The 22,489-nt window shown below is 33.6% G+C and overlaps 1 protein-coding gene and 1 long non-coding RNA gene across 2 annotated transcripts; one reads left to right on the forward strand and one right to left on the reverse strand.

The window, feature by feature from the left end:
- Positions 1-465: 465 nt before the first annotated feature.
- On the reverse strand, positions 466-20,246 carry LOC125670593 (guanine nucleotide-binding protein G(o) subunit alpha-like). Its single transcript, XM_048905836.2, has 10 exons — positions 20,077-20,246; positions 19,161-19,309; positions 10,871-10,962; positions 5,984-6,076; positions 5,671-5,831; positions 3,583-3,711; positions 3,122-3,251; positions 2,756-2,827; positions 2,585-2,672; positions 466-2,016 (listed from the first exon to the last, which is right to left on the reverse strand). The coding sequence occupies exons 2-10, from the start codon at positions 19,282-19,284 to the stop codon at positions 1,826-1,828; spliced, it is 1,080 nt and encodes a 359-aa protein (XP_048761793.1). The 5' UTR covers positions 19,285-19,309; positions 20,077-20,246; the 3' UTR covers positions 466-1,825.
- LOC130054131 (uncharacterized) lies at positions 8,837-20,163 on the forward strand. Its single transcript, XR_008802413.1, has 2 exons — positions 8,837-9,007; positions 11,191-20,163. It is a non-coding gene; the product is annotated as an uncharacterized LOC130054131 (long non-coding RNA).
- Positions 20,247-22,489: the final 2,243 nt, after the last annotated feature.

Here is a 22,489-nt window from a genome sequence, read left to right on the forward strand (position 1 = left end):
AGTGATATTATTGTACACTAACACTGTACAGTGATATTATTGTACACTAACACTGTACAGTGATATTATTGTACACTAACACTGTAGTGATATTATTGTACACTAACACTGTACAGTGATATTATTGTACACTAACACTGTAGTGATATTATTGTACACTAACACTGTACAGTGATATTATTGTATACTAACACTGTACAGTGATATTATTGTACACTAACACTGTACAGTGATATTATTGTATACTAACACTGTACAGTGATATTATTGTACACTAACATTGTAGTGATATTATTGTACACTAACACTGTACAGTGATATTATTGCACACTAACAATATGCTGCCAGTATTGTTAACTTGGAAATTTACCCTTGGTACAAATTGTATACATGTGCAAAGTCATAATATCATGAGGCCAAATTTTGATTATTGAAGGGTAATAGAAAATGACAAAATACGAGGAATAATCATGTGAATAAATTTTTATCAAGTACTTGTTAAATGAATCTCACGTGAAATTTCCAAATTTACAGTACACTCATGTATTTAATTTACAAACATTTCTTCAAAACAGATAATATTTTCATTATGTGTGGTATAATTCATTGATACAAAGATGAAATGGAGATGAAATACATAAATTTTTTTACATACGAATTTGTTTTGATTTTATACTTTGACAAAATGGTATGATACTTTAAAACTCATCAAATTCAAGCAAAAATGTTTGTTTTAAAATATACAGGCGAATAATTCAACACTGTGGACTGTCACAAAGTTAAAAAATGATGAAAAATAAAAATTTGTCAATCTGCGTAGCGAGACATTGTAAGGTAGATAAACATCAGAGAGATTGTTTTAACACAATATTTTACATAAACACAGGAATGTGCTTTATATATGTCAACATGCTACCACCTGCAGCATTCTATGTACAAAAATTAAAATCATGTTCTAAACTTAGCACTATATAAAATGTAAAGATCAGTAACAATATTGTTAATATGAAAACACAAAATATAATATATGTTTGACACATCTGAATTAAAAACAACATTTCATATATAAGAAAATGTCATTCTTTAAGTCAATAAAATATGGAATACCAACACTTGTCAAAATTTCTTTCTGAAAATTCGTAAAAACAACTCGTCTGACAAAATAAAAATATCAAAAGTGTCTCTTGTCAGTCTGAAAATAATACGCCTTTGGAGACAATAATTGATGGAGATGAGTGAAAAATCCATAGTGCACAACTTAAGATAAATGAACAATAAATAAAAAATATTTACACCATGAATTGAGATCAGTTATAATCTGTCTGATATTTTTCTACAAGTAAATGCACTAACATAAACAAGCAGGATTTTTGACACACAATTATTTTTGAAATGTAGACGATTTCCTGCAGTTCTCTCCCTTGAGCTGACACATAAAGTTTACAACACATAAACAGATAACAAATGCTTCAAATTGGCAGTGTTGTAAAATGTTTTCAAAATGACAAAACGTTGATAACATTTAATCATACACAAAGCCTTTAAGGCTAGTCAAAAGATAAGGTTTGAGATGAAAGTTTGATAAATCTACACGCACACCGGCTGCATCATATGCATATTTTCTAAAAATGAATGCAAACGGTTCATGTAAACTGTACTTCATTGATGTACCAGAGTTGTAATGAAAAATGGAAAGAATCTTTGTTGGGTCTTCAAAAAATAAACTAGTGTGACACAGAGTGATATAAATGTGTTATTAGACAAGTGATGGTTTGCAGTGGAAGACAAAAAATCCCACGGAATATCGACAGGTAATTGTAGACAGCTATAAGATTGAAGCTTTACTTAGATTATCTCTAAGTATAGAATCCATGACAACTTGGAAAACGACCTGAATATTGCTTGTGTCTGTGGCAGTGGTGAAATGTGGGTAGATAACTTTGGATGCCACTGTACTTTGTTCCATGAACTGTTGTTGAATGAACATAGCTGCTGATTTCACATCTTTGTCTTTCCCTGTGGGATATCAATATTAAAATTTTTAACATGATAAATTGTAAATGTACCATACATCTTTCAAGTCGATTACCCACGGATCTCCACTGTAGAAGTCGACTCCCAATCATACTGTAGAAATCCGTGGGCGATCTGACTCCAGAAAGGGGAAACAGACCTATCCACCATCCTTTCCAGGACCTACCCATCCCCGTATCTTCAAGAAGACCCGTCCCCGTTCCCAGGGGATCCGAGGATCAACAGCCAGCGATGCTGTCTGCACTCTATATCCACTTGTCATCATCTTTCAAGTGCTTTAGAAATCACCATCTTAACACCTAGTTGCACAATTGTAGTTCTCTAGAAAAAATTTTCCCGGAGAGCTACAGTTCTGCAGCTACACGCACTTATCTGTTGACAGTATGTCCTTATTGGCAAGTGCATTGATGTGGAACTTTACATAAACAATGGAAATTCATAAAGTGAAAAGTTCATTAAATAAAATGAAAATATTTTAGAGTGTTTAGTAATTGTTTTCAAGACAAAAAATTAAGACTATTTAGAAAACACAAGAACAAAATTTTAATACCTCGATATTCCTCAAAGAAATGCCGAAGATGTCGACCTGAATAGCGAATTTTGTCTTTGAACAAATCCAGCTTATTGAGGAAGAGTATCTGCAAAAGTAATGAAACATGGAGAACACCTTTTCAGACTTGCTGGATTAATCAGACAAAACTACAAGAGTTATCTCCCTTACCACAGCTGCTTCTCTGAAGAATCTATTATTGCATATCCCCCTAAACAAAGTCAAACTCTCTCGAAGACGATTCTGGGGGGGGAAAAGAATGAAACATCGTAAATACAAAGCAATTGTACATGCTTGCATGTTCGCAAATTATCAATACAGTTATAGTGAACCTCCAGGGCCAGCAAAAAAAGTTCACTATAACCAAACTTTGTTATATCCAATAACATTTTTGTTATTTTTCTCAAGTAAAGGAATAAATATCACTTCACAGTAAGTGTGAATTCATTATAAGTGCGTTCATTTTAAGCATGTTTTACTGTAATATGAACTTCAGTATTCACAGAAAAGTTTTCATAGCAATTGAATTGTTCATACCACGTCTGGGTCCTCATACAAACACATGTCATAAGCACTAAGAGCTGCCACGAAGAGAACGGCTTTCACACAATCAAAACAAGAAATCCACTTCTTCCTCTCTGACCTCTGACCCCCAACATCAAACATCCTGTTGTAAAGGGTTACAAAAAATATTTTATTTCTTAGACTGGTTCATTCATGGTACATGTGTTACTATGTCATTACATGTATTAGTGAGGCCAATACAAAACTGTAAATGTGGAAATTTACACTAAATACGTGATAGCAAGATTTTCACGTAAATCATTCCCTCGCGTACTATTCCCAGCGTTAAAGCAATCTATCAATTGATGAATTAAAAATCCCGTAATTAAAACCTTTTACATGTGGTTAGCAAAGGAAATCCACGTATTTAACAACACACGGACATAACCACGTTTACAGTAGATTATTTGTTTTACTGATGACAGTCTGTATACCTAATGACAACATTCTCGATCTTGAAACAGGTTTCTAAGACTCCAGTCGTCCGGACTCGGACTCTCAGGACATCTTTGGAGTTTGGCACAAAGTCGGATTTACAAATCCTGTCCATGTGTTCAAAATAACTGAAAAAATAAAATTTCAATTTAAATTAATCTTTTTTTTTTTTTTTTTTAAAGTTAACTAACAGTTACAACAGAAGTACATGTATAAGAACAATTTAAGATAATAAAAAAAAAGACTTTATAAAATTATTTTTTTCAGAAATGTTATGATTTCTCTTTTCTACAATATTATGCAATTACAGTCTACTCTGAATATACTGAAATTCAGGGGATCTACCTGCATGAATTATCAAGTTGTTCATTAAATCCAAAGTTCAATATAACCAATGAATAATGTTACTGGGTAGGGCTCGAAATTAACATATGCCCGTCAGTCTGTGACTGGTTAAAAGTCTGGCGGACTGACTGACATTTGTTTTAGTCAGTCCAATGGGACTGGTTAATTTTCTAAAGCATCATTTTGGAAATTATACTCATGAAATCTAATACACACATTTGGCATGCTTTGATATGTAGATATCAGAAAAAACTGATTCACAAATTCATATAAATTTCACATAAGTGTTACAATATTGTCTGAGGCATATTGAGTACAGTAATGAAATATGTTTAATTATTTCCGGAAAATTTTGTTAGACTAGTAAATTTTTCTGCGGACTGGTTGAAATTATACCCCATCAGTCCGGCTGGACTGGTGACATGAAAAGTTAGCTTCAAGCCCTGCTGGGGATTTATTTTTACTTCAGTATAACAGATAGTTCGATATAAGTGACTTCAATATAACAGATAGTTCGATATAAGTGACTTCAATATAATAGACAGTTCAATATAAGTGACTTCAGTATTAGTGGAGTAGACTGTACATGTATTCTCACATCAGTTGATACTACGTGACCTTTGACTGCTGGTAACTGGGAGTTTATGATTTGTACAAGTACAGCAGGTGCAAATGAAAATTTTAGCCTTGAGTATAAAAATGCAGAAGAAGCTATTCAAAAAATGCAGTCGTGCCAGATTCCTTAGATAGTTTGCATACTATTACAAACTAAATTTCACCCAAAAATCACCCGTCTTTTATATTTATTTGTCTGCTTCTTTCATTAATGTATACAGGTCACTTTTGATGAACTCTTGTGATACATATTTGTAATTCATACGCAGTACCCAGTGACATCTAACTGAAATTCTAATGTTTACAATGTATATAACCAGAGCATGTACTACAAACAATTTCTATTTCACGTTTTACGAATTTTCGAATGTTATTCAAAAATAGATACATTTGCTGATCTCACAACTATTCTCTAGACCTTGCTGATGTCAATATTTCCGGCTGATGTCAATATTTCCGGCTGATGACACAAAGAAAGTTAACTGACCAAGATACTTATAAGCTCTACCAGTTACAACTCCGACTTGTAGTCTATCAAATTCACAAATCATACCAGCCTAAGGTCAATACGGTGACAATCTGTTTATCAAAATTCAATATATTGATGGACTGAAATAAATGGGTATATGTATAATATAATGTATATGTATATCACTGTTATTAAACAGCAAATGAGTTTCCTTCAATGGACACTGGTACTTGATTGTACCAAAATCTGATATTTATAGGTACACAAACATTACCTGCATGAAAAAGATAGAGAGCAAAGAGAATGGAGGAAAAGTGTTCTTTAAAATTCCAGTTTAGAAAGGTCAAAACATGAATTTTTTTTACCAGTTCACTCAGTGTTATGTAGATGCCAGTTATATAATTAAGTTGATAGACTGAAGTTCTGTATTTTAAAAAAATAAATGCATTTTTACTGGCATATTCAGACCTTTAAGAATGACACAATCATTATTCGTGATATGACACTGGTATGTCATTTAATTTGCAATCCTCATTTTGAGTATGCCAATAACAAACAAAAAAACCAACCAACAAATACCACATTAATACCATCCTTGTTTTGTATTTGAATGATGTTAAAGATCACCTGAAAAATAACTTGATCAAACTGAACTTACTAAATGGCGGAATCGTTGAGTTCATATTCGTACCCCCTGGATACCGCATTTCTCACTCCTCGGTCCTGCCAGAGAGCTCGGAGTGCCGTATACACCGCGGGGATCATATCGTGACGCTTGTCAAAGCAACATGTGCAAGTCAGAATCACCTGAGCATAGTGCTGCAAAGGAGAAAATCACTGAATTAATCACACAGAATAATCATCAGAAAAATGGACAGGTTTTTTTAAAACTCTAATTCGAAGAGATGGTTTGAATTGTTCTTGACTAATTCTCTTAGACTAATACATGTGACTATTATTTCTATTTTTACCCTGTTCTTTGAATTTTCGAGATTGATGCGGAGAAGCCCCATGCCTGTGAGGACATACTTCATCGACCCGAGTAAATTATCCAGGACGGCTGGCTGCAAATCAAAAGAAAAACAAAACCATGAAAAATGTTATTCCACAACTTTTTCTGTCTATCATCCATGCTCATATTACTGTTAAAATTTTGTTGGTATTAAACATTGTGTTTGCTATGAAATTATAGGGTTTTTTCCTGTCAAAATCTGATATTCTATTTCAGTGTTGGCTGTCATACAATATTGTACAAGAAACCATTTCAAGTGTCAACTATTACACCTGTTCAGTTTATCACGAACCTACTGATGCAATCACGACAAAAGATGTCACGAAACTGTGAAATTTCAAAATGTTCTTGTTTAATAACCTTAGCTTATAATTAATAGACACCAGAAGCCGACATTTATTGCTGAACAATAACCTAGTTCCCATAAGACTCATATTATCAATGTGTACTGAAAAATTATATCACACGAATTTTACTATGGTGTTTATGCCTAAATTGTTTGTGTTATGGGGTATATTAGAACACGGATGCAAATTGTCACATGTTTTCACTGTTTTCAAGTCCACATAATATAAACAACTTAAACATTTATTCCTTATATAGACTACATACATCTATGTTTTGTAATAGGTTTTCATGTCAAGTTGAAAGGTCGCCAATGTTTTTATGGAGAAATAAAATACATTGAAACAGTTGATTAAAATATGTCTGTGACTGGATTCCTCAGAAATCAGAGGAAAACTGGTCAAAAAGGGAGGAAAACACCTCATCCTGCCTGGAAAAATATCATTTACTGTCACTTTTAGATCAAACCCAGAGTGTTTCATCATTTCGAAAATTGAGCCAATCAGAGGATTTCCTCGGAAATGAGGAAAAATCACACCCCTGTTAAATCTTTACTAAGACCGTATCATATTATGCAAAGTACAGTACAAGAAAATCCCCTATCAACTCCTCTAAATGAATAATTGTGCAAGCTGACATAAAATGCACAAGAGGTTTTCCATACTCTAACCACACCTGGAGACATTGAATGTATACCTAGAGGTAAATGAAATATATACACAGTATTAGGTAACCAATTAATTAAAATACACAACATCTGTGCACATTAATCTCCATCAGTCAGTCCATTTTATTTATGGCAACATCAATAAAGGCATCATTTTACTCCGTAAACAGGGGCCCTTTTTGCTTAAACTTGACTTAGATTGCCCACACAAATTATTCAATGCTTTAGATTGAACAGATCAATTCTTAGACAAGATCTAAGTGGTCTATTTGAAAGAAAGAAATTGTTTATGTTCCAGCTGTGATCATCAAAATTCACAACATTACTTTTTTCCATTTTTTTTTTTAATACATGTATTTCATTCTATTTCATGTGGCATACAATAATATACAATAATTACAATATTATCAGTACATGTATCTTAACAAGCACTTTGAAAGGAGGGTTTGTAAATTTAGGATTTTCAAAAAAAGTACTCATATCCATCCGAAACAAAAAGTGCAATTTTGATATTGACTTTTTTAGTTGTGTAAAATTCATTTTTGAATAAATTTAAGAGGTTTGCTAGCTTTTAAGCAACCAGTTACAAAAATATTGCCGACTACAAAGATGCCACACAAATAAAAAAAAAATCAATTTCTGATTGGATATATAATACATTAATGGAAAAATTAAACTTATTTTCCTCACCAATAAACCCCAGAACACACCATCATTAACTGTGTCGGAAACAAAAAAACCTCTGAACATACCATTATTAATTACATCGGAAATAAAACAAAACGAACCCAAAATGGGGATAACTAGTTTCTGGTAATTTAGATCAAATCAGAAAATCAATGCAAATTGTCACAATTAACTAATAAATTCACATCCTTTTTTAGTGATTGATGTTGATTAATAGAATTTCATTTCAAAACATCAAACGTGAGTCAATATGTAATGCTAGCTAGCTATATGTAGTATTGCTTAGTCAGTTGTTTTTTTTTCATTTCTAAGACAACAAAACATTCTGCTGAAGTTGTTTTTAAGAATTTTGGTTTGATAGGGACCACGTTTAACGATAACATTTGATATCCTAATGATTACAAGCCGCCCTCTCCTCATCATACTAGCGTGTAATCCGGCAATAAATCTGACCTGATAAAGCATGAACCCTTTGTAACAAGGGCAAAATACCAGTAGATATAACAATGATGACCATTTGTGTATCTCTGGAGACACGACATTGTTATGTGAGGCCCCAGGAAATGTTTTAATACCGTCTTAATCGCATATTTCATCTTTAACACTGATGGTCATTTGTGGAGAAGTGTTTGTGAGTTAAAGAAGAAGGTCGCCTATTTCATTTGGTGTGGTGTTAGATTTCCACTTTGTCTACTGATGGTAATCCATCCACACCGTAACTTCAATAATATAAATAGTTTATGAAATCAATGGCAACAATTTCTGAACTGAGGAACTGGAAAAGTGTATTGATTTATTTTTCCCTATATATAGTTATCGGAAAATTATTTTGATACCATATTTTATTCATTGAAGACCTTATAATGCAGATGTTTGAGATTTTAATATTCAAGTACAAAAACTTTTAAGCTAGCCATATAAATGAATAAAAAGAAGAATATTGATCGCATTAAACGCTTACAATTCCACCCCTTTTTATATTACGTATGATGCGTTCCAATTCAATTCTAACCCTCAAGTTTACCCACACTGCTTATCTGTTTTGCCTTTTACAGAAAATTTCTTTTAAGTGTGAGAAAACACAAGCATGAAATTCCTGAAGCACTTTAACTAAAGTCTGTTTACCTGCATATCTTCAGATCAATACTATAATGCATTTACCAGACATTTTACCGGCACAGCCCCAGACGATATTTCCTTAACAGACATATTTGTTCAGAACACAAAAAAAATTGTACTAAAAACATTACACAGGGCACAGACCACAGTACCTTCAACTCAAAGGTAAAGATCTCTCTTTGTACATACATTAAAAAGAACACTTAATGGTGGTTTCAAAACTATGAAATTTTGCATAAAGCAGACCTTTGTGCAGTATTGCATATGTATGAATTGTATGTACATAGCACAAACTTCCAAGAATTTGTTACAGAGAGATCATTTTATTTCAAACTTGTGTAAATCTTCCAATATCTGCATGATTTGTCAAGTGTTATATACACGCCATACATGCAAAGAAACAACTGTTTGGGAGTGGGGCATACAAAGAACATTTTTGTACATTAAATGAATGATTATTTGCCGGTATTGTCCTCCCCTAGCCTTAAACTTTCATGGATTTTTTAGGGTCTGTAGGGGGACAAAATAAGGCCCCTTTCCCCAATGCTAAAAAGCAGGTATTTTCCCCCAATTTTTGCTTTGAAATTCCCAAACAATGAAAACAAATCAAGCAGGGTAGCCTATAATTGTTCAAAAATCTTCTTCACAGGCCCACACATTACAATTTTTGCTTCAAAATTGTTAAGTAAACCTAATTTTCTGACCTCTGCTTATTTGAATGAGGTAAACTTTGATCAAATTGAAATTCAGAAGGAGTCCAATTATACATTAATGCATTCTGGATTGGTTTTCTCCCTACTTCTTTGTATGAAACATTTTCCCCAATTTCAAGCAAATGTCGCCAATTTCCCCAATTGGAAAGGCCCAGGCCCTTGAAATTAAGACCTTAAAAAAAACCCTGTAAACTTAGCATCAAAAAAAAAAATCAAAATAAATAATTACAATGTACATTTTTACATAGAATCACACCCTTGTACAATTGTATATTTCTAAATTTGCCATCTATATTGCAAAAGCTGCATATCATTCATACCCCCCCCCCCAAAAAAAAACTTGAGTTTTGTGAATTCCAGTTTGTTTTCGATTCTACTGGCGATCCTATGAAACACCTAACATATCTTCACGTCAATCACTCAAGTCATGAACTACAAGATGGATGACATCACAGACAATTTTTGGCACTGCAGGACACCTTTACAGACCAAGTATATCAGGGGTCCATAATCTGTCCACCGTTACAGCAAATTACTACAACACATGCCCACTAAAACGACTAGTCTGGTCACATTCCAGTGTAACACTGATTTATGGCTTTTCTGACATAGAGACCTCTATTAAGGAAAATCATCCGCTTCCTCTTAAGGGGCCTTAACTCTTGATGGGGACATAAATCTATCAGTTGATCAAGTTGTTAACATGTTCAGGTGAAGTCAGAAGTGTGCCCATATCAAATGTAGCAATGTTTGGCCATCTCCCCCTAACAAGGTATTCTGTGTTTGACACAAAGAGTTTATTGCCGCTTAATGAGTCCTTCACTGATAGGTCTGCATTGTAAAGTGAAGGAGGGGATGGTTATACCAATATATACCAATGTTTCATTGACAGGTAACAAGCAAACCTACTCTAAGGCAGCACAATACTGTACCTCTCTGGACGGTCAGCATATCTGCCACGGTTAAGAAACATGATTTGCTCATTGTAAATTTGTATCTGGTAATTATACATTAAAAGCCTTCAAAAAGCACCATCAAGCCCATTTAAATACCCTCCTCCCCAATTTCACTGGTCTAATTAATCTTTTGTTTAATTCACATCATTTTTCCAAAAATGAATTTTCCTTCCCCCCACCCCACCCCCTCCTCAAAATTTCTTCCTACAGGACTGCCATTCTTCAACACCTCAAAGATCATCTTTAAATTTATTGCAATAACATAAAAAAATTAATTAGAAATATAAATGATCCCTAAACTAACAATCCATTAGCTTCTCTCAGAAACCTTGCCAACATGCCAATTACAAAATCCTCACCTTAAAAGTCAGCAACTCGTCGTAAGAGAAGCCATCATTATGGATGATCTTCATCTGCTTCACTAGGGTGCTTTTTCCTCCCTCTGCGGCTCCTATAGAATGAGAACATCATCGTTACATAGATCTACTGGTGTATTAATACAATATAACAGAACACGTTAATAATCCGGGAACAACAATATTCAGCGAGCCAAATTACCCACACACAGAACAAAGTGAAGGTGATAAATTGAATCTAAATCATATGTAGAAGTATCTCTTAGATTCAGAATTTGGTTGTCTTCAATTCTTTAAACAGACTTTACAAATGTATTCTATAGTAACTGGAATGGAGGAAATGCAATGGAAAAGACTGGGATTTGAACCTGTGCCTCCTGAATCTCTAGTCAGGTGCTCTACCAACTGAACTCACTGGACCCACTGGTGATCAGACCCATCTGACTACCACACTATATTAAATTATGACATTTGTATTGTAAATTTATATATATCATATATATGTCAATTATATATACAGTCCAATTGTGATCTAGCTGTATCAGCTAATACATTGTTTCAAATATAGCTGGGATTAGTTTTCCACACCAATGTCCTTTAGACAATATGTATTTCCTTTCGCTACAATAAATATGATAGAGCTTTTTACTTCTCTTTCTAATCTAACAGACATATGGATCACTATGATATTAAAGGATAAAACTCCCTAACACATGCAAATTCACACCTTAATCTAAATTAATTAACTCTTCTTAAAAAGATGATCTAGCTTACAAAAGGACACAATGACTTAAGATGATCTGAATGATATTTTGTCAACAATCCCCCTATCTTTCTAAAAAATATTTTTTGTGCCGTCTAAATGAACTCAACTGAGCTATGAAATAGCTGTGCCACAAATCACTTAATCTTGTATTTTTAAGCATTCAGGGAATGTTTGGAATTTCAAATGTTACTCAATAATCAGTGTACGTGTTGCAATTTCAAGTCATTGATCGCTTACAAGTGTCAGTTTAAATTTCCTGATTTTTAAATCCTTACGACAAATCTTGCAGAACATACCAATCTGTTTTGTGATATTAAACAGAAAACGCTGTATTATCACGAATATGGTAATGTAATGGATAATATGGTAGAACATGCAGAGACAAGCTATATAACTCTCTTCAGTATTATTGAACACATTCAATATTGGTAATATTGAATTAGCGACCTGATCAACATTTACAAGTGAAAGATCTTTGTTCACTAAAGTTAAGTTCTGGTAAAATCTAAAGATGGGGGAGAAGACAAGATTCCATGCCCGACTCAGCAATCTGATTTCACAAATTTTAACTGCCAGCCTGAAGGAGATATTTTAAATGCACGGCCATCACAGCACTTTTTGGCACAGGGACCAGGTTCCCTTTAATCAGAAAAATTGTTGTCATTTTTTTTTTTATAAATTGGGAAAATTGAGCTTACTGTCTCTTCCATCCAAATAAAGTTTAAAACACAAAGGACAGCAAAACAACACTTCTAACATTCATATGAATTCAGTTCTTGAATCTCTCAATCAATTTGCTCCCTGTCTGTTTACATTGTATGATATATTTTCAATTCATAAATGCATTTGTGAAAATTTTGCTCTGACATATAAAATTGGGAAAATGGGTGAATTTTTGTCATTGGGAATGGGTCCAATATTCGGTCCAACTTTGAGGAGAGTGAATGCCCTGAAAGGAATTTTTCAGATCTTTTTCTAGAAAATAACCTATTTCAGAATGAATCACATTATCATCATACAATAATTCCTCCTACATTCTTAAGTTTTTGCATTGGACTAAGATTCTAGATCTGGCACTTAACTCTTAGACAGAGTACCTGTTCATCACCAGAAAAGCCCTATCACACAAAACAGCTTGTATTTCCTACACACTGTGACAAATATATACATGTACTATTGAGGTCTGATATCACAATCTTTAATAAGTCTTTTTGATCCTAAGTACTATTGACAGTGAGTTATTTTAATAAAAACGATAGAAATTGTACTTTGATAGAAGCTAGACTTATTTCAGTCCTGGCATACATGTTTCCGGTTACACAAATAAAATTTTAAGAGCTTGATTGAATTTTTCAGATATTAAAAGTATACACGTATTTGACAAGAAAAGACGTCCCTCAATCTTATTCACTTAAATAACCAAAGAACAGGGTTTTATCAAAGCATCAATATGATCCACCCGAGGAGGTGAGCAGTAAAACTGCCACCAGCAATTCATTTCTCAATATTATCACAGTTTTCATCCATTCATTCTAATTATTCCTTAATCTTAATGGATCATCAATTCAAAATTTATTTTTAAAGCTCTTTTCATTCCAAATGTTGAAATCTGTTGACACAAGAAGCATTTCCATATTCGAGATAAGTGGGTTACCAGCTTTCACAATAACTCTATATCTGCATGTGTTTGCAATACCAAAGAAATTCAATGACATTGGTTCTAACGCATAACGAAACTCTAGATTATATTTGATAAAAAGGGTAACGGCAGTTTTCTTCATATTGAAGCCTCCCATGAATTTCAGAAATGCACTCTGGTTCACAGGCGGATGTGTGCCCCCTTAACCTTCAAAATCATCATAATCCTTGAGGGTTAGTCAATTAAACGCTTGATTGTAGTAACACTTTGTAATTTGAAAGAGTTTTTGAGATGGTAGTGAGGGGAGACCTTTATTTTTTGTGTGACAGAGCATGAAAAGTCGACCCACTAGCTTTATGATTTAAATGAAAAATCCCAAGTCATTCAATCATTTCTGTTGTGGGTTGTTTATCAAATTTGACAGTCACAGGTATCACAATTATAATCTTAATGTGGAAGTTTTAAGCTTTTTCTCATAAAATTGTCCTGCTCGTCAAAAAATCATTAAAATCAATTAAGGTTGTACAATAAGTTCAAGAAATACATTTTTGAATTTTCTAGAGATGATGTAGAAAATCAAAGATATCAAATAGGACTCGCATAAAGGGTATATTTCCTATACTCAAACCACTATCCACAGTAACATCAGTATCCTATACTCAAACCACTATCCACAGTAATGTCAGTATCCTATACTCAAACCACTATCCACAGTAACGTCAGTATCCTATACTCAAACCACTATCCACAGTAATGTCAGTATCCTACCCTCAAACCACTATCCACAGTACTGAGCATCATAGATTTAACCACTATCCACAGTACCGAGTATCATAGATTTAACCATTATCCACAGTATTGAGGGTTAGGATAGCCTACACTCAAGGCCAATATCTCTAACTTGGATCAATATCCATAGTATTAGTGACACCCTACAATCAGACATTCTGTATTTATAGATGTGATAAGAAGGTCACTCTGGTAACAAGACAAAAAAGTTTCAATCTTGAAATTTAAATCAAAAGCTTTGTGTCCATTTCTGACCCTTCAATATGCTAATTAAAATTGAAATTTACAGGCTTTGAATGAAATTCCTATAATTACGTGTAATTAAAAGACGACCAGGAAGATTGCTGTCTATGCATGCATGCAATGATATTTAGAGTAAAGCAGACTTACATGTAATATACATGACTACATGTACATATCAATATAGTGTACTTTAATGACTGTGAAAACCACAAAGACTTAGATATATTGTGAATCATTTCACCACAATATTAATGTCCTTGGTCCACTTCCAGCATATAGAAGCCTATATTTATAAACTGATTGGGTGTGATTCATTGCATGAGGTAAACGCAAAGGATAATTTAAGAAGGATTTGAATTAATCATAATTGGCTGTTTAAAGTTTTCCAACGCAATTTAAAATGTGATATACAAAGCAGCACAAAAGTAGAGATAATGCTTAAGAAAGCTTTCAGCCGTTTCCAGTCAGGTCTTAACAAACGTACAAGTGCCCATGATCCGTTACGTCTTAAGATAAATCTTCATTTGTCTATTGCGGTGCTATTTATCTTCAACCAACCCCCCTCTTATTTTTTGTTTCTTACAGAAATTTGTAGTATAAGTACTGTTTATATTATCTTAAGTCTTTAATCTTTACACTCTTAGCAAGGTGAGAAAACAACTTATATAACGTAAGACGGCTGTATTTTTGTTTGAATTCTAAGTCAGGAGTGAATGATCTGTGTGATTTGAATGTTTTACGTATATCTAATAGGCTTGTACATTCTCAGACTTGCACAGACACACAAACACAAAGAGAACATCTATAGTCCCTGTCATTAATGCCAACAGGGTGTTCCACAATGTTCTAAAGATGAACTGACCTCTGTAAACAAACTCACAGGGAAGAACGAATACGGAGCTAAATAAAAGATTTCTGTCGATCACAGACAGATCAGAAATATGATTGTGCTTATCACATTTGATCGAGAGCTAGTCCTTGATTGTTTGTAAATGTTGGGTGTTACTAAGTTCTTTTGAAATATTAAATACTGCAGATAATCCTAAATGTATTGTTATCATTCCCTCTGTGCAATTAGATTGTTACGATAAAATATTGAATTTCATTGAAAATATTAATGCGTAGTGGCAGAAAAACAGTGAGGAAAACCGAGTATGCTTACTGTTTGACATGAATATTTTGAACTAAATTAAAGGCTGGCATTTCATTGAGCAAGATTCCCGTTAATTAGAATATTTAATTCAAACAGTATATATTCCTCAAAAATCAGTAATTTAAAAACTTCCTACTCCTTAGCATACACACCTACCTAGAATTCTCTTTCATTATCATCATAATCATTTAATCACATTGAATTCAAAAACTCTATTATATCATTTCTTTTAAAATCTTCATTTCATATTTGTAACTGTCATATTTTGTTATTGTATGCAAATTAATGTACTTGTTCCAGAAATCAGTTCAAGGTAAGCTCTGCACATGTCTGTGAGGACATTAAATGGCTAATTAAATCTGTTCCTAGGTCTCGTTGTACACTTCCAAGCTTGTAGAATCCCGAATGTTTACGGTTACCATTAGTTTAGGACATACGGGACATTTCTCAGTGATGCATAATTTTTCGTGACATTTCACATACAATACACATTTATTCTATCTCAGCTTGGGGTATATAACCAGGTCTGTTTTAGCTAGCATATCTTGGTTACTGGTTATTGCAAGTAAAAATGTAAAGTCATTATATTATAAATATTACAGAAGTTTGTATGTATGGACATTGAAATTTAAGTTATTGTCGCAAAGAAGGGAGAAAAATCTTTGGAACAATCGGAGATCGAACCCGGGGGACCATTGCATTAATAGTTGATCTAACCACTGAGCTACCCGAGCCGATATACAAAGTATGGTAACATTACTGCATTATAAAATTCAAGCCTATTTCGGAAATCATACAAGAACTCTTTATATTGAGGAGATGAAAAAATAATTTTAGAGAAAATGTCAAAAGCATTGAGTATGTTCTTAAATCTCAAAAGTAACATTACACGCTTGAACTAATTATACAATGTTCCTGTGACTTTTCTTGACTAATCATAAATCTTCCTCTAAAATTCATAAAAAATGGAATGAACATGTAATTCATTTGAAATACTATAAAGTATAAAATCTCAGTTTTATTTCCTTTCAGGACCAGCTTTCACTTAAGAAATTGGTGTTTGACACCCTCCTTCAATTGTCCAAACTTCACTACGACAGATTCAAGTGTGGCCTAGCTGTTAAATCATTGATAATGGTCAATATTGATTTGATTATATGGGTCAATATTGATTTGATTAGATAACTTGATAACGCAATGACAAAATTCTATTGTTATCTACGTATTTGACATCGGGTATATGTGAATTCATGAATTAATCCTTAGGAATACAATCTCGCTTGTGGTATACAGAAATAACAGTTCGACTAATCAACATGATTGTAATGTGATCAGACCACATGTTTACTTTCTGATTTACAGTTTACCCAGTGAGTGACCAAATGTGCAAGAAATTATTCAACTCTCAAGTATAATTTATGAATATGTTATATATCTTTACATTGCATATCTATTTTTACACAATATATAAATATATTGAATGTGTTTGTTTGACCATAAAATCACTTGTTCAATTTCATCAATATAATACTACATTATTGTCGAGACGTTTTGTGCAACGGCAACCTCACAAATATTTATTTTCAACATTAATATTTTAACCAAAAATGCATGAAACTTCAATTATACAAAATATCATACAGAGAGAGAGAGAGAGAGAGAGAGAGAGAGAGAGAGATTGTAAAAAGAGGGGTTTAAGGAAGTACAAGCTGTTCTGTGTCAGTCATTCCAAAAGTTCCCTTTGATCTTTCTTCTCATAACAGAAAACAATAATTATAAAACTAAATCATACTAGATCATCGAAAATCCAATAACCCTCTTATGATTGAGCTAATCAACGGTCACCTCTTAAAACTAATGCAATCAAAGCTTGGCGTGTTTTTATAGCATGTGAAACTTCAGTAGCAGATCAAATGAAGTCAGCAGGTATAAACAGATTAATCCAATCTTTTAAACCTCTTATTGGTGACTTTTATAATATATATCTAAAGTTTTCTCGTTAGAACTTATGATATCATTAATAATTTTTTTTTACCTTTGTAAGCCATATTTTATGACTATCTCAATTTTTTCTTTGTTTTGTTTAAACAATTTCTTAATTATTAAAGATTTTTTTATCATTAAAATTGTATGCAGGATGTCTAAATTTGAAATAAAATTGATAGATCAGAAATATCAGGGGTGTATAATATTTGTGAGATCAATTATTGAGGGTTCGGTAATTTTGTCACGTTCCCATTTTGAGGTGTAAATACTTAAGAAAACATAAATAAAGGAACATCTTGGTGTGGCACTCATAATTGAAGCTAATTCAAACTTTTTAAAAACCCTACACAAAAAATTTACACATGGATACCAACAGGCTATAACAATTCTTTAGCCATGATCATTTAAGTAAATCATTGGACAAGCTAATCTTAATGCACTATCAAAACACTCCATCAGAATTCTATGCTAGACACAAATTGTCCTTTAAAACAAATTCATCTACACCTTAATTGTTATTCAAAAAACATGGCTTTTTAAAAAAAATTCAATACATTCAAGCAACTGTTACGGAAATGTAATCGGACACCTTTCTTTTAATATGATGCAATTAAATGTGATAGAAATAAAAACTCGACAACATAATATAATTTTATTGCTTATGTCATTTTCCTAATTTAACTTGAACATTTACAAATTGCCCTCCTACATTGACCTGACAAATCCAGAGGTGTTTTTTATTTTATCCATGACATTAGGAATTCTAATCGTTTTATATCCTATTTAGGGTAATTTGTATGTGTTGATTTTACAGAAGAAATTTTTTTTTAACACCCACATGTAACATTCCTCTGCCATTTTATCAAATCAAATATCAATATAGTTTTAATGTTTTGTTTCTATTTGACAAGTTCTGATTAACTGGTTATGGTACGGTTCCAATGATAATTAATTCATTGACAATGGTGCGTGTTTAAGTACATGAATTCACATTCCGGAGTGTCTAAGCAAAATATGACTGATGGTCCTCCCTCAAATTCTGCATGACACTGACATTAAAATTTATACACACTGTCAAGCAACTCTATGTACATAAACACTGAGTTTCAAAGTATTTTCAACAAATTCATTCTGTGTTGGTTTACAATGAACAGGTAATCATATGAGCAAGTTTTATATGGATCATTGTCTCAACAAAGAAGGTAAAAATCACCATTAAACACCAAAGGTAAATTGAAATTACTTGAGACGTGTCAAATACTGGTGGTTTACTTTGATCAAATTTTGCCTCGTTCTTTGAAACTATACACAAAAACAGCACACACTAAAAAAATCAGCTGTATAAACAGAAAACACATCCTGTTGAACACAATTAACATCTGTAAGATGACGGTTACAATTTCAGTAGTCTTCCTGGTTTTCTTCAAATCTTCAAAATGAGAGAGGTGTGGGATGGGGATGGGGGTAATTAATGTGTTCTGTTGCACGTTTATATATTTTGACTCATTACTTGCTTATGAACTTCACTTATGTGACAAAATCTTTCAACAGTCCAAAGTGTAGGTTGTATTTGTTTATTGACCTGTGAGCATCAATGAATGTTTCCCAGCGAAAAATATCATTGATTGATCCAGGTTTATCCTCCGTTTACGACCAGTATGTGACATATGATGGCTAAATCACTGATTTACACGACAACTACAGATATATGACTTACCCAGTAAGAGAATTTTGATGACATTCTGATCTTTCTTGGCCCAGGTCTGCAAGTTGCGGTCGATAGCCTCACTCCGAGCCCGGGCCTTTAGTTCTTCCTGGTCTAGGCTCAGACACTGGCCCATTGAGCTACATGCTGTAAATTCTCTGCTGTAAAATGTCAGATCAATTCATTTGATACAAAAAACTGCAATATGCTGTTGCTTTTTTAATAAATATCCGATAGGTTTAAAATTTCTTATTCATCCCTATCACTCATAAACAATATGACACTACAAAGTGGAACAGCCTCTCCCAACTGAGCACATTCATGAATGTAACTATTTTATATATATCAATGTTACTCATTTGTAAAATACTACAGTATTCTAATTTCGTAATGCAGGGGAATAATATCTATATCATGATGATACTGTATTTTTACAGTTTCGAGTTCTTATTGCTGGTATACTAATATGGCCCATCTTGGAACTCTTGAATTTTCATAGATATATCAATCAACTCCACATCATAAAATTCTTAAATCATAAATGCTTTTTTCTCAAAGAATTTAACTAGCATTTGTATCACCCTACAGAAAAACTTGGTAGGTGGTTTGTTAACTTTATAGCTACGAATATGAGAACTGTTTTCTAATGTAGATTATGTTAATCATCTAAGAAAACCGATGTACGAGTACACAATACGTAACCCGAGGCCTGTAGGCCCCTACATCAATAAAATTACTGTCTTTCAGGAGAAAATTTGGGAATTCGATTTAACACAAAATTTCGTAACTTTGAAAATTCAACCTTTATTTTCTATCCCCCTAGGTTGTCCTGTCAAAACTTTTCCCTTTTCACAACATTTTCCAGAGTGTTCACAAAAAATGCCTTCAACAATCTTGCACTGTGTAGCTGTATTTGCTGTCAACTTACCTGTGTCAAAAAATATTTCCACGTTTTTAAAAAGTTTTAAAATCCTGCATGTGAATCTTATCTCAGTGGCGTTTACACCTGTACTGCAATGTAAACACAAGAAGCATGTGTACTTAAACGACTATATGTCAGGTCAACCGTAACGACAGGCTGATTTAATAACCCAAGAGAGATTCCGATAAAAACTGCCGCGAAGTGTTGTATTCCTATCCCGATCATATTCATAGGAGATTTACAAGTAATGCGTGTGCGCCTACACTTTATATGATGTTTATAAATTTAGATATTATCACCTTAATAATCTAGATTAGATATCACTACACAAAATCATTGTAATATTTTCATGACTTTTCAGAATTTGATTCTTCTACATTTGATATATACTAATTTCAGTCATAAAACACGTGAAATCCTGGAAAGTGGGAGGGGGAAGGGTAGTTAGAATAATCTAACTGCGTCTCATGACAGGCCCGCTGTAGGAAATTACATCACTTTAACGATAGAACACTCTATCGGGGAGGGGGGGGGGGTCCTCCTCTACTTACAACATTAATTTTCTATTATCTTTACATGCAAAGTTGGTTATTTTTACGTGTATGAAGTAAACTTATGCATTGGGATTTTTTATTAACGTTAACATATTTGTTGGCATGATTACTGTAAAATTATACAGCAATATCTTTGCGGTCTTCTGCACTGTTGATAATGACGCTTCTCGAATATACTACCCGGAAGTCTTGAACTACTGTTACGCAAGGGCACTACGTTCCGGATCAAGGAAAGATAACTCATGTTTTCGGATTGGCCTATAAGTGCAGGAACTTCAAGGGAATGCAAGTATTTGTATTGACACATGTCAAAGACGGCTAAAATCAATCCTATGGTAGTATCATTTACAATGTGTAAGTTTTACAAGATGGCTAAAATCAATCCTATGGCAGTATCATTTACAAGGTGTAAGTTTTACACAGTTTGCATTTACAGCTATTTACAGTGTGTATTTACAGTTTGTATTTCCCATATGTATAATTTACAGTTTGTGATTACAGTTTGTTTTTACAGTTTGTGTTTAAAGTGTGTCATTACAGTTTGTGATTACAGTTTGTGACTACAGTTTGTATTTACAGTTTGTGACTACAGTTTGTGATTACAGTTTGTGACTACAGTTTTGTGATTACAGTTTATGATTACAGTTTGTGATTACAGTTTGTGACTGCAGTTTGTGTTTACAGTTTGTGACTACAGTTTGTGTTTACAGTTTGTGACTACAGTTTGTGATTACAGTTTGTGTTTACAGTTTGTGATTACAGGATGTGATTACAGTTTGTGATTACAGTTTGTGACTAGAATTTGTGATTACAGTTTGTGTTTACAGTTTGTGATTACAGTTTATGATTACAGTTTGTGATTACAATTTGTGTTTACAGTTTGTGTTTACAGTGTGTGATTACAGTTTGTGACTACAGTTTGTGTTTACAGTTTGTGTTTACAGTTTGTGATTACAGTTTGTGGCTACAGCTTGTGATTACAGTTTGTGTTTACAGTTTGTGATTACAGGATGTGATTACAGTTTGTGTTTACAGTTTGTGATTACAGTTTGTGTTTACAATTTGTGTTTACAGTGTGTCATTACAGTTTGTGATTACAGTTTGTGTTTACAGTTTGTGTTTACAGTTTGTGACTGCAGTTTGTGATTACACTTTATGATTACAGTTTGTGATTACAGTATGTGTTTACAGTTTAACAACGATAAAAACCTTGGCATCTACAGCTGCTGTGGTGGTACAAAGGAACGCGTCAGTGGGTTTAGATAGTTGTCCTCATGGAAGATGATAATCTGTTCCAGACTCTGATGGTGTGGGGGTGGTGCGGGTAATCGGGGAATGGTGCGAGGGATGGTGCGGGGGATCGGGGGATGGTGCGGGAGGTCAGGGGATGGTGCCGGGGATGGGATAGTATGGGGGGGGGGGGGTGCGGGGGATCGGGGGATGGTGCGGGGGAAGTAAGGGTAATCAGCTGTATTCTTGTTATATTTCATTTACAAGTATTGTGTGCATGAAAGCTAAGCCAGCTGCAGTTATGTATAACCGTCTCCGATTTTTTTTTTTTTTTTGTGGAGGAGGGGGGGGGGGTGAAATAATCGGAAGGGGCTACATTATTGCAGCTACGTGCATGATATTGTATCATGTAATATGCAATTATTAACCATCCAGTAAATCTTCAACCTGGAGTCCTACTATATGGTGCTGAATCTTGGAAAGTAACCAAGTCTATTTCCAACAAGCTGGATGTATTTCAGACCCGATGTCTCCGCAGAATATTGCGCATCTTCTGGCCTAACACCATCTCAAATGACGAACTGTACAAAAGGACAAACACCACTCCTCTATCCCAGACGATCAGAAAGAGAAAA

Source organism: Ostrea edulis, chromosome 4 (assembly GCF_947568905.1).
Source record: "Ostrea edulis chromosome 4, xbOstEdul1.1, whole genome shotgun sequence".
In the NCBI taxonomy this organism is placed as follows: Eukaryota; Metazoa; Mollusca; class Bivalvia; order Ostreida; family Ostreidae; genus Ostrea; species Ostrea edulis.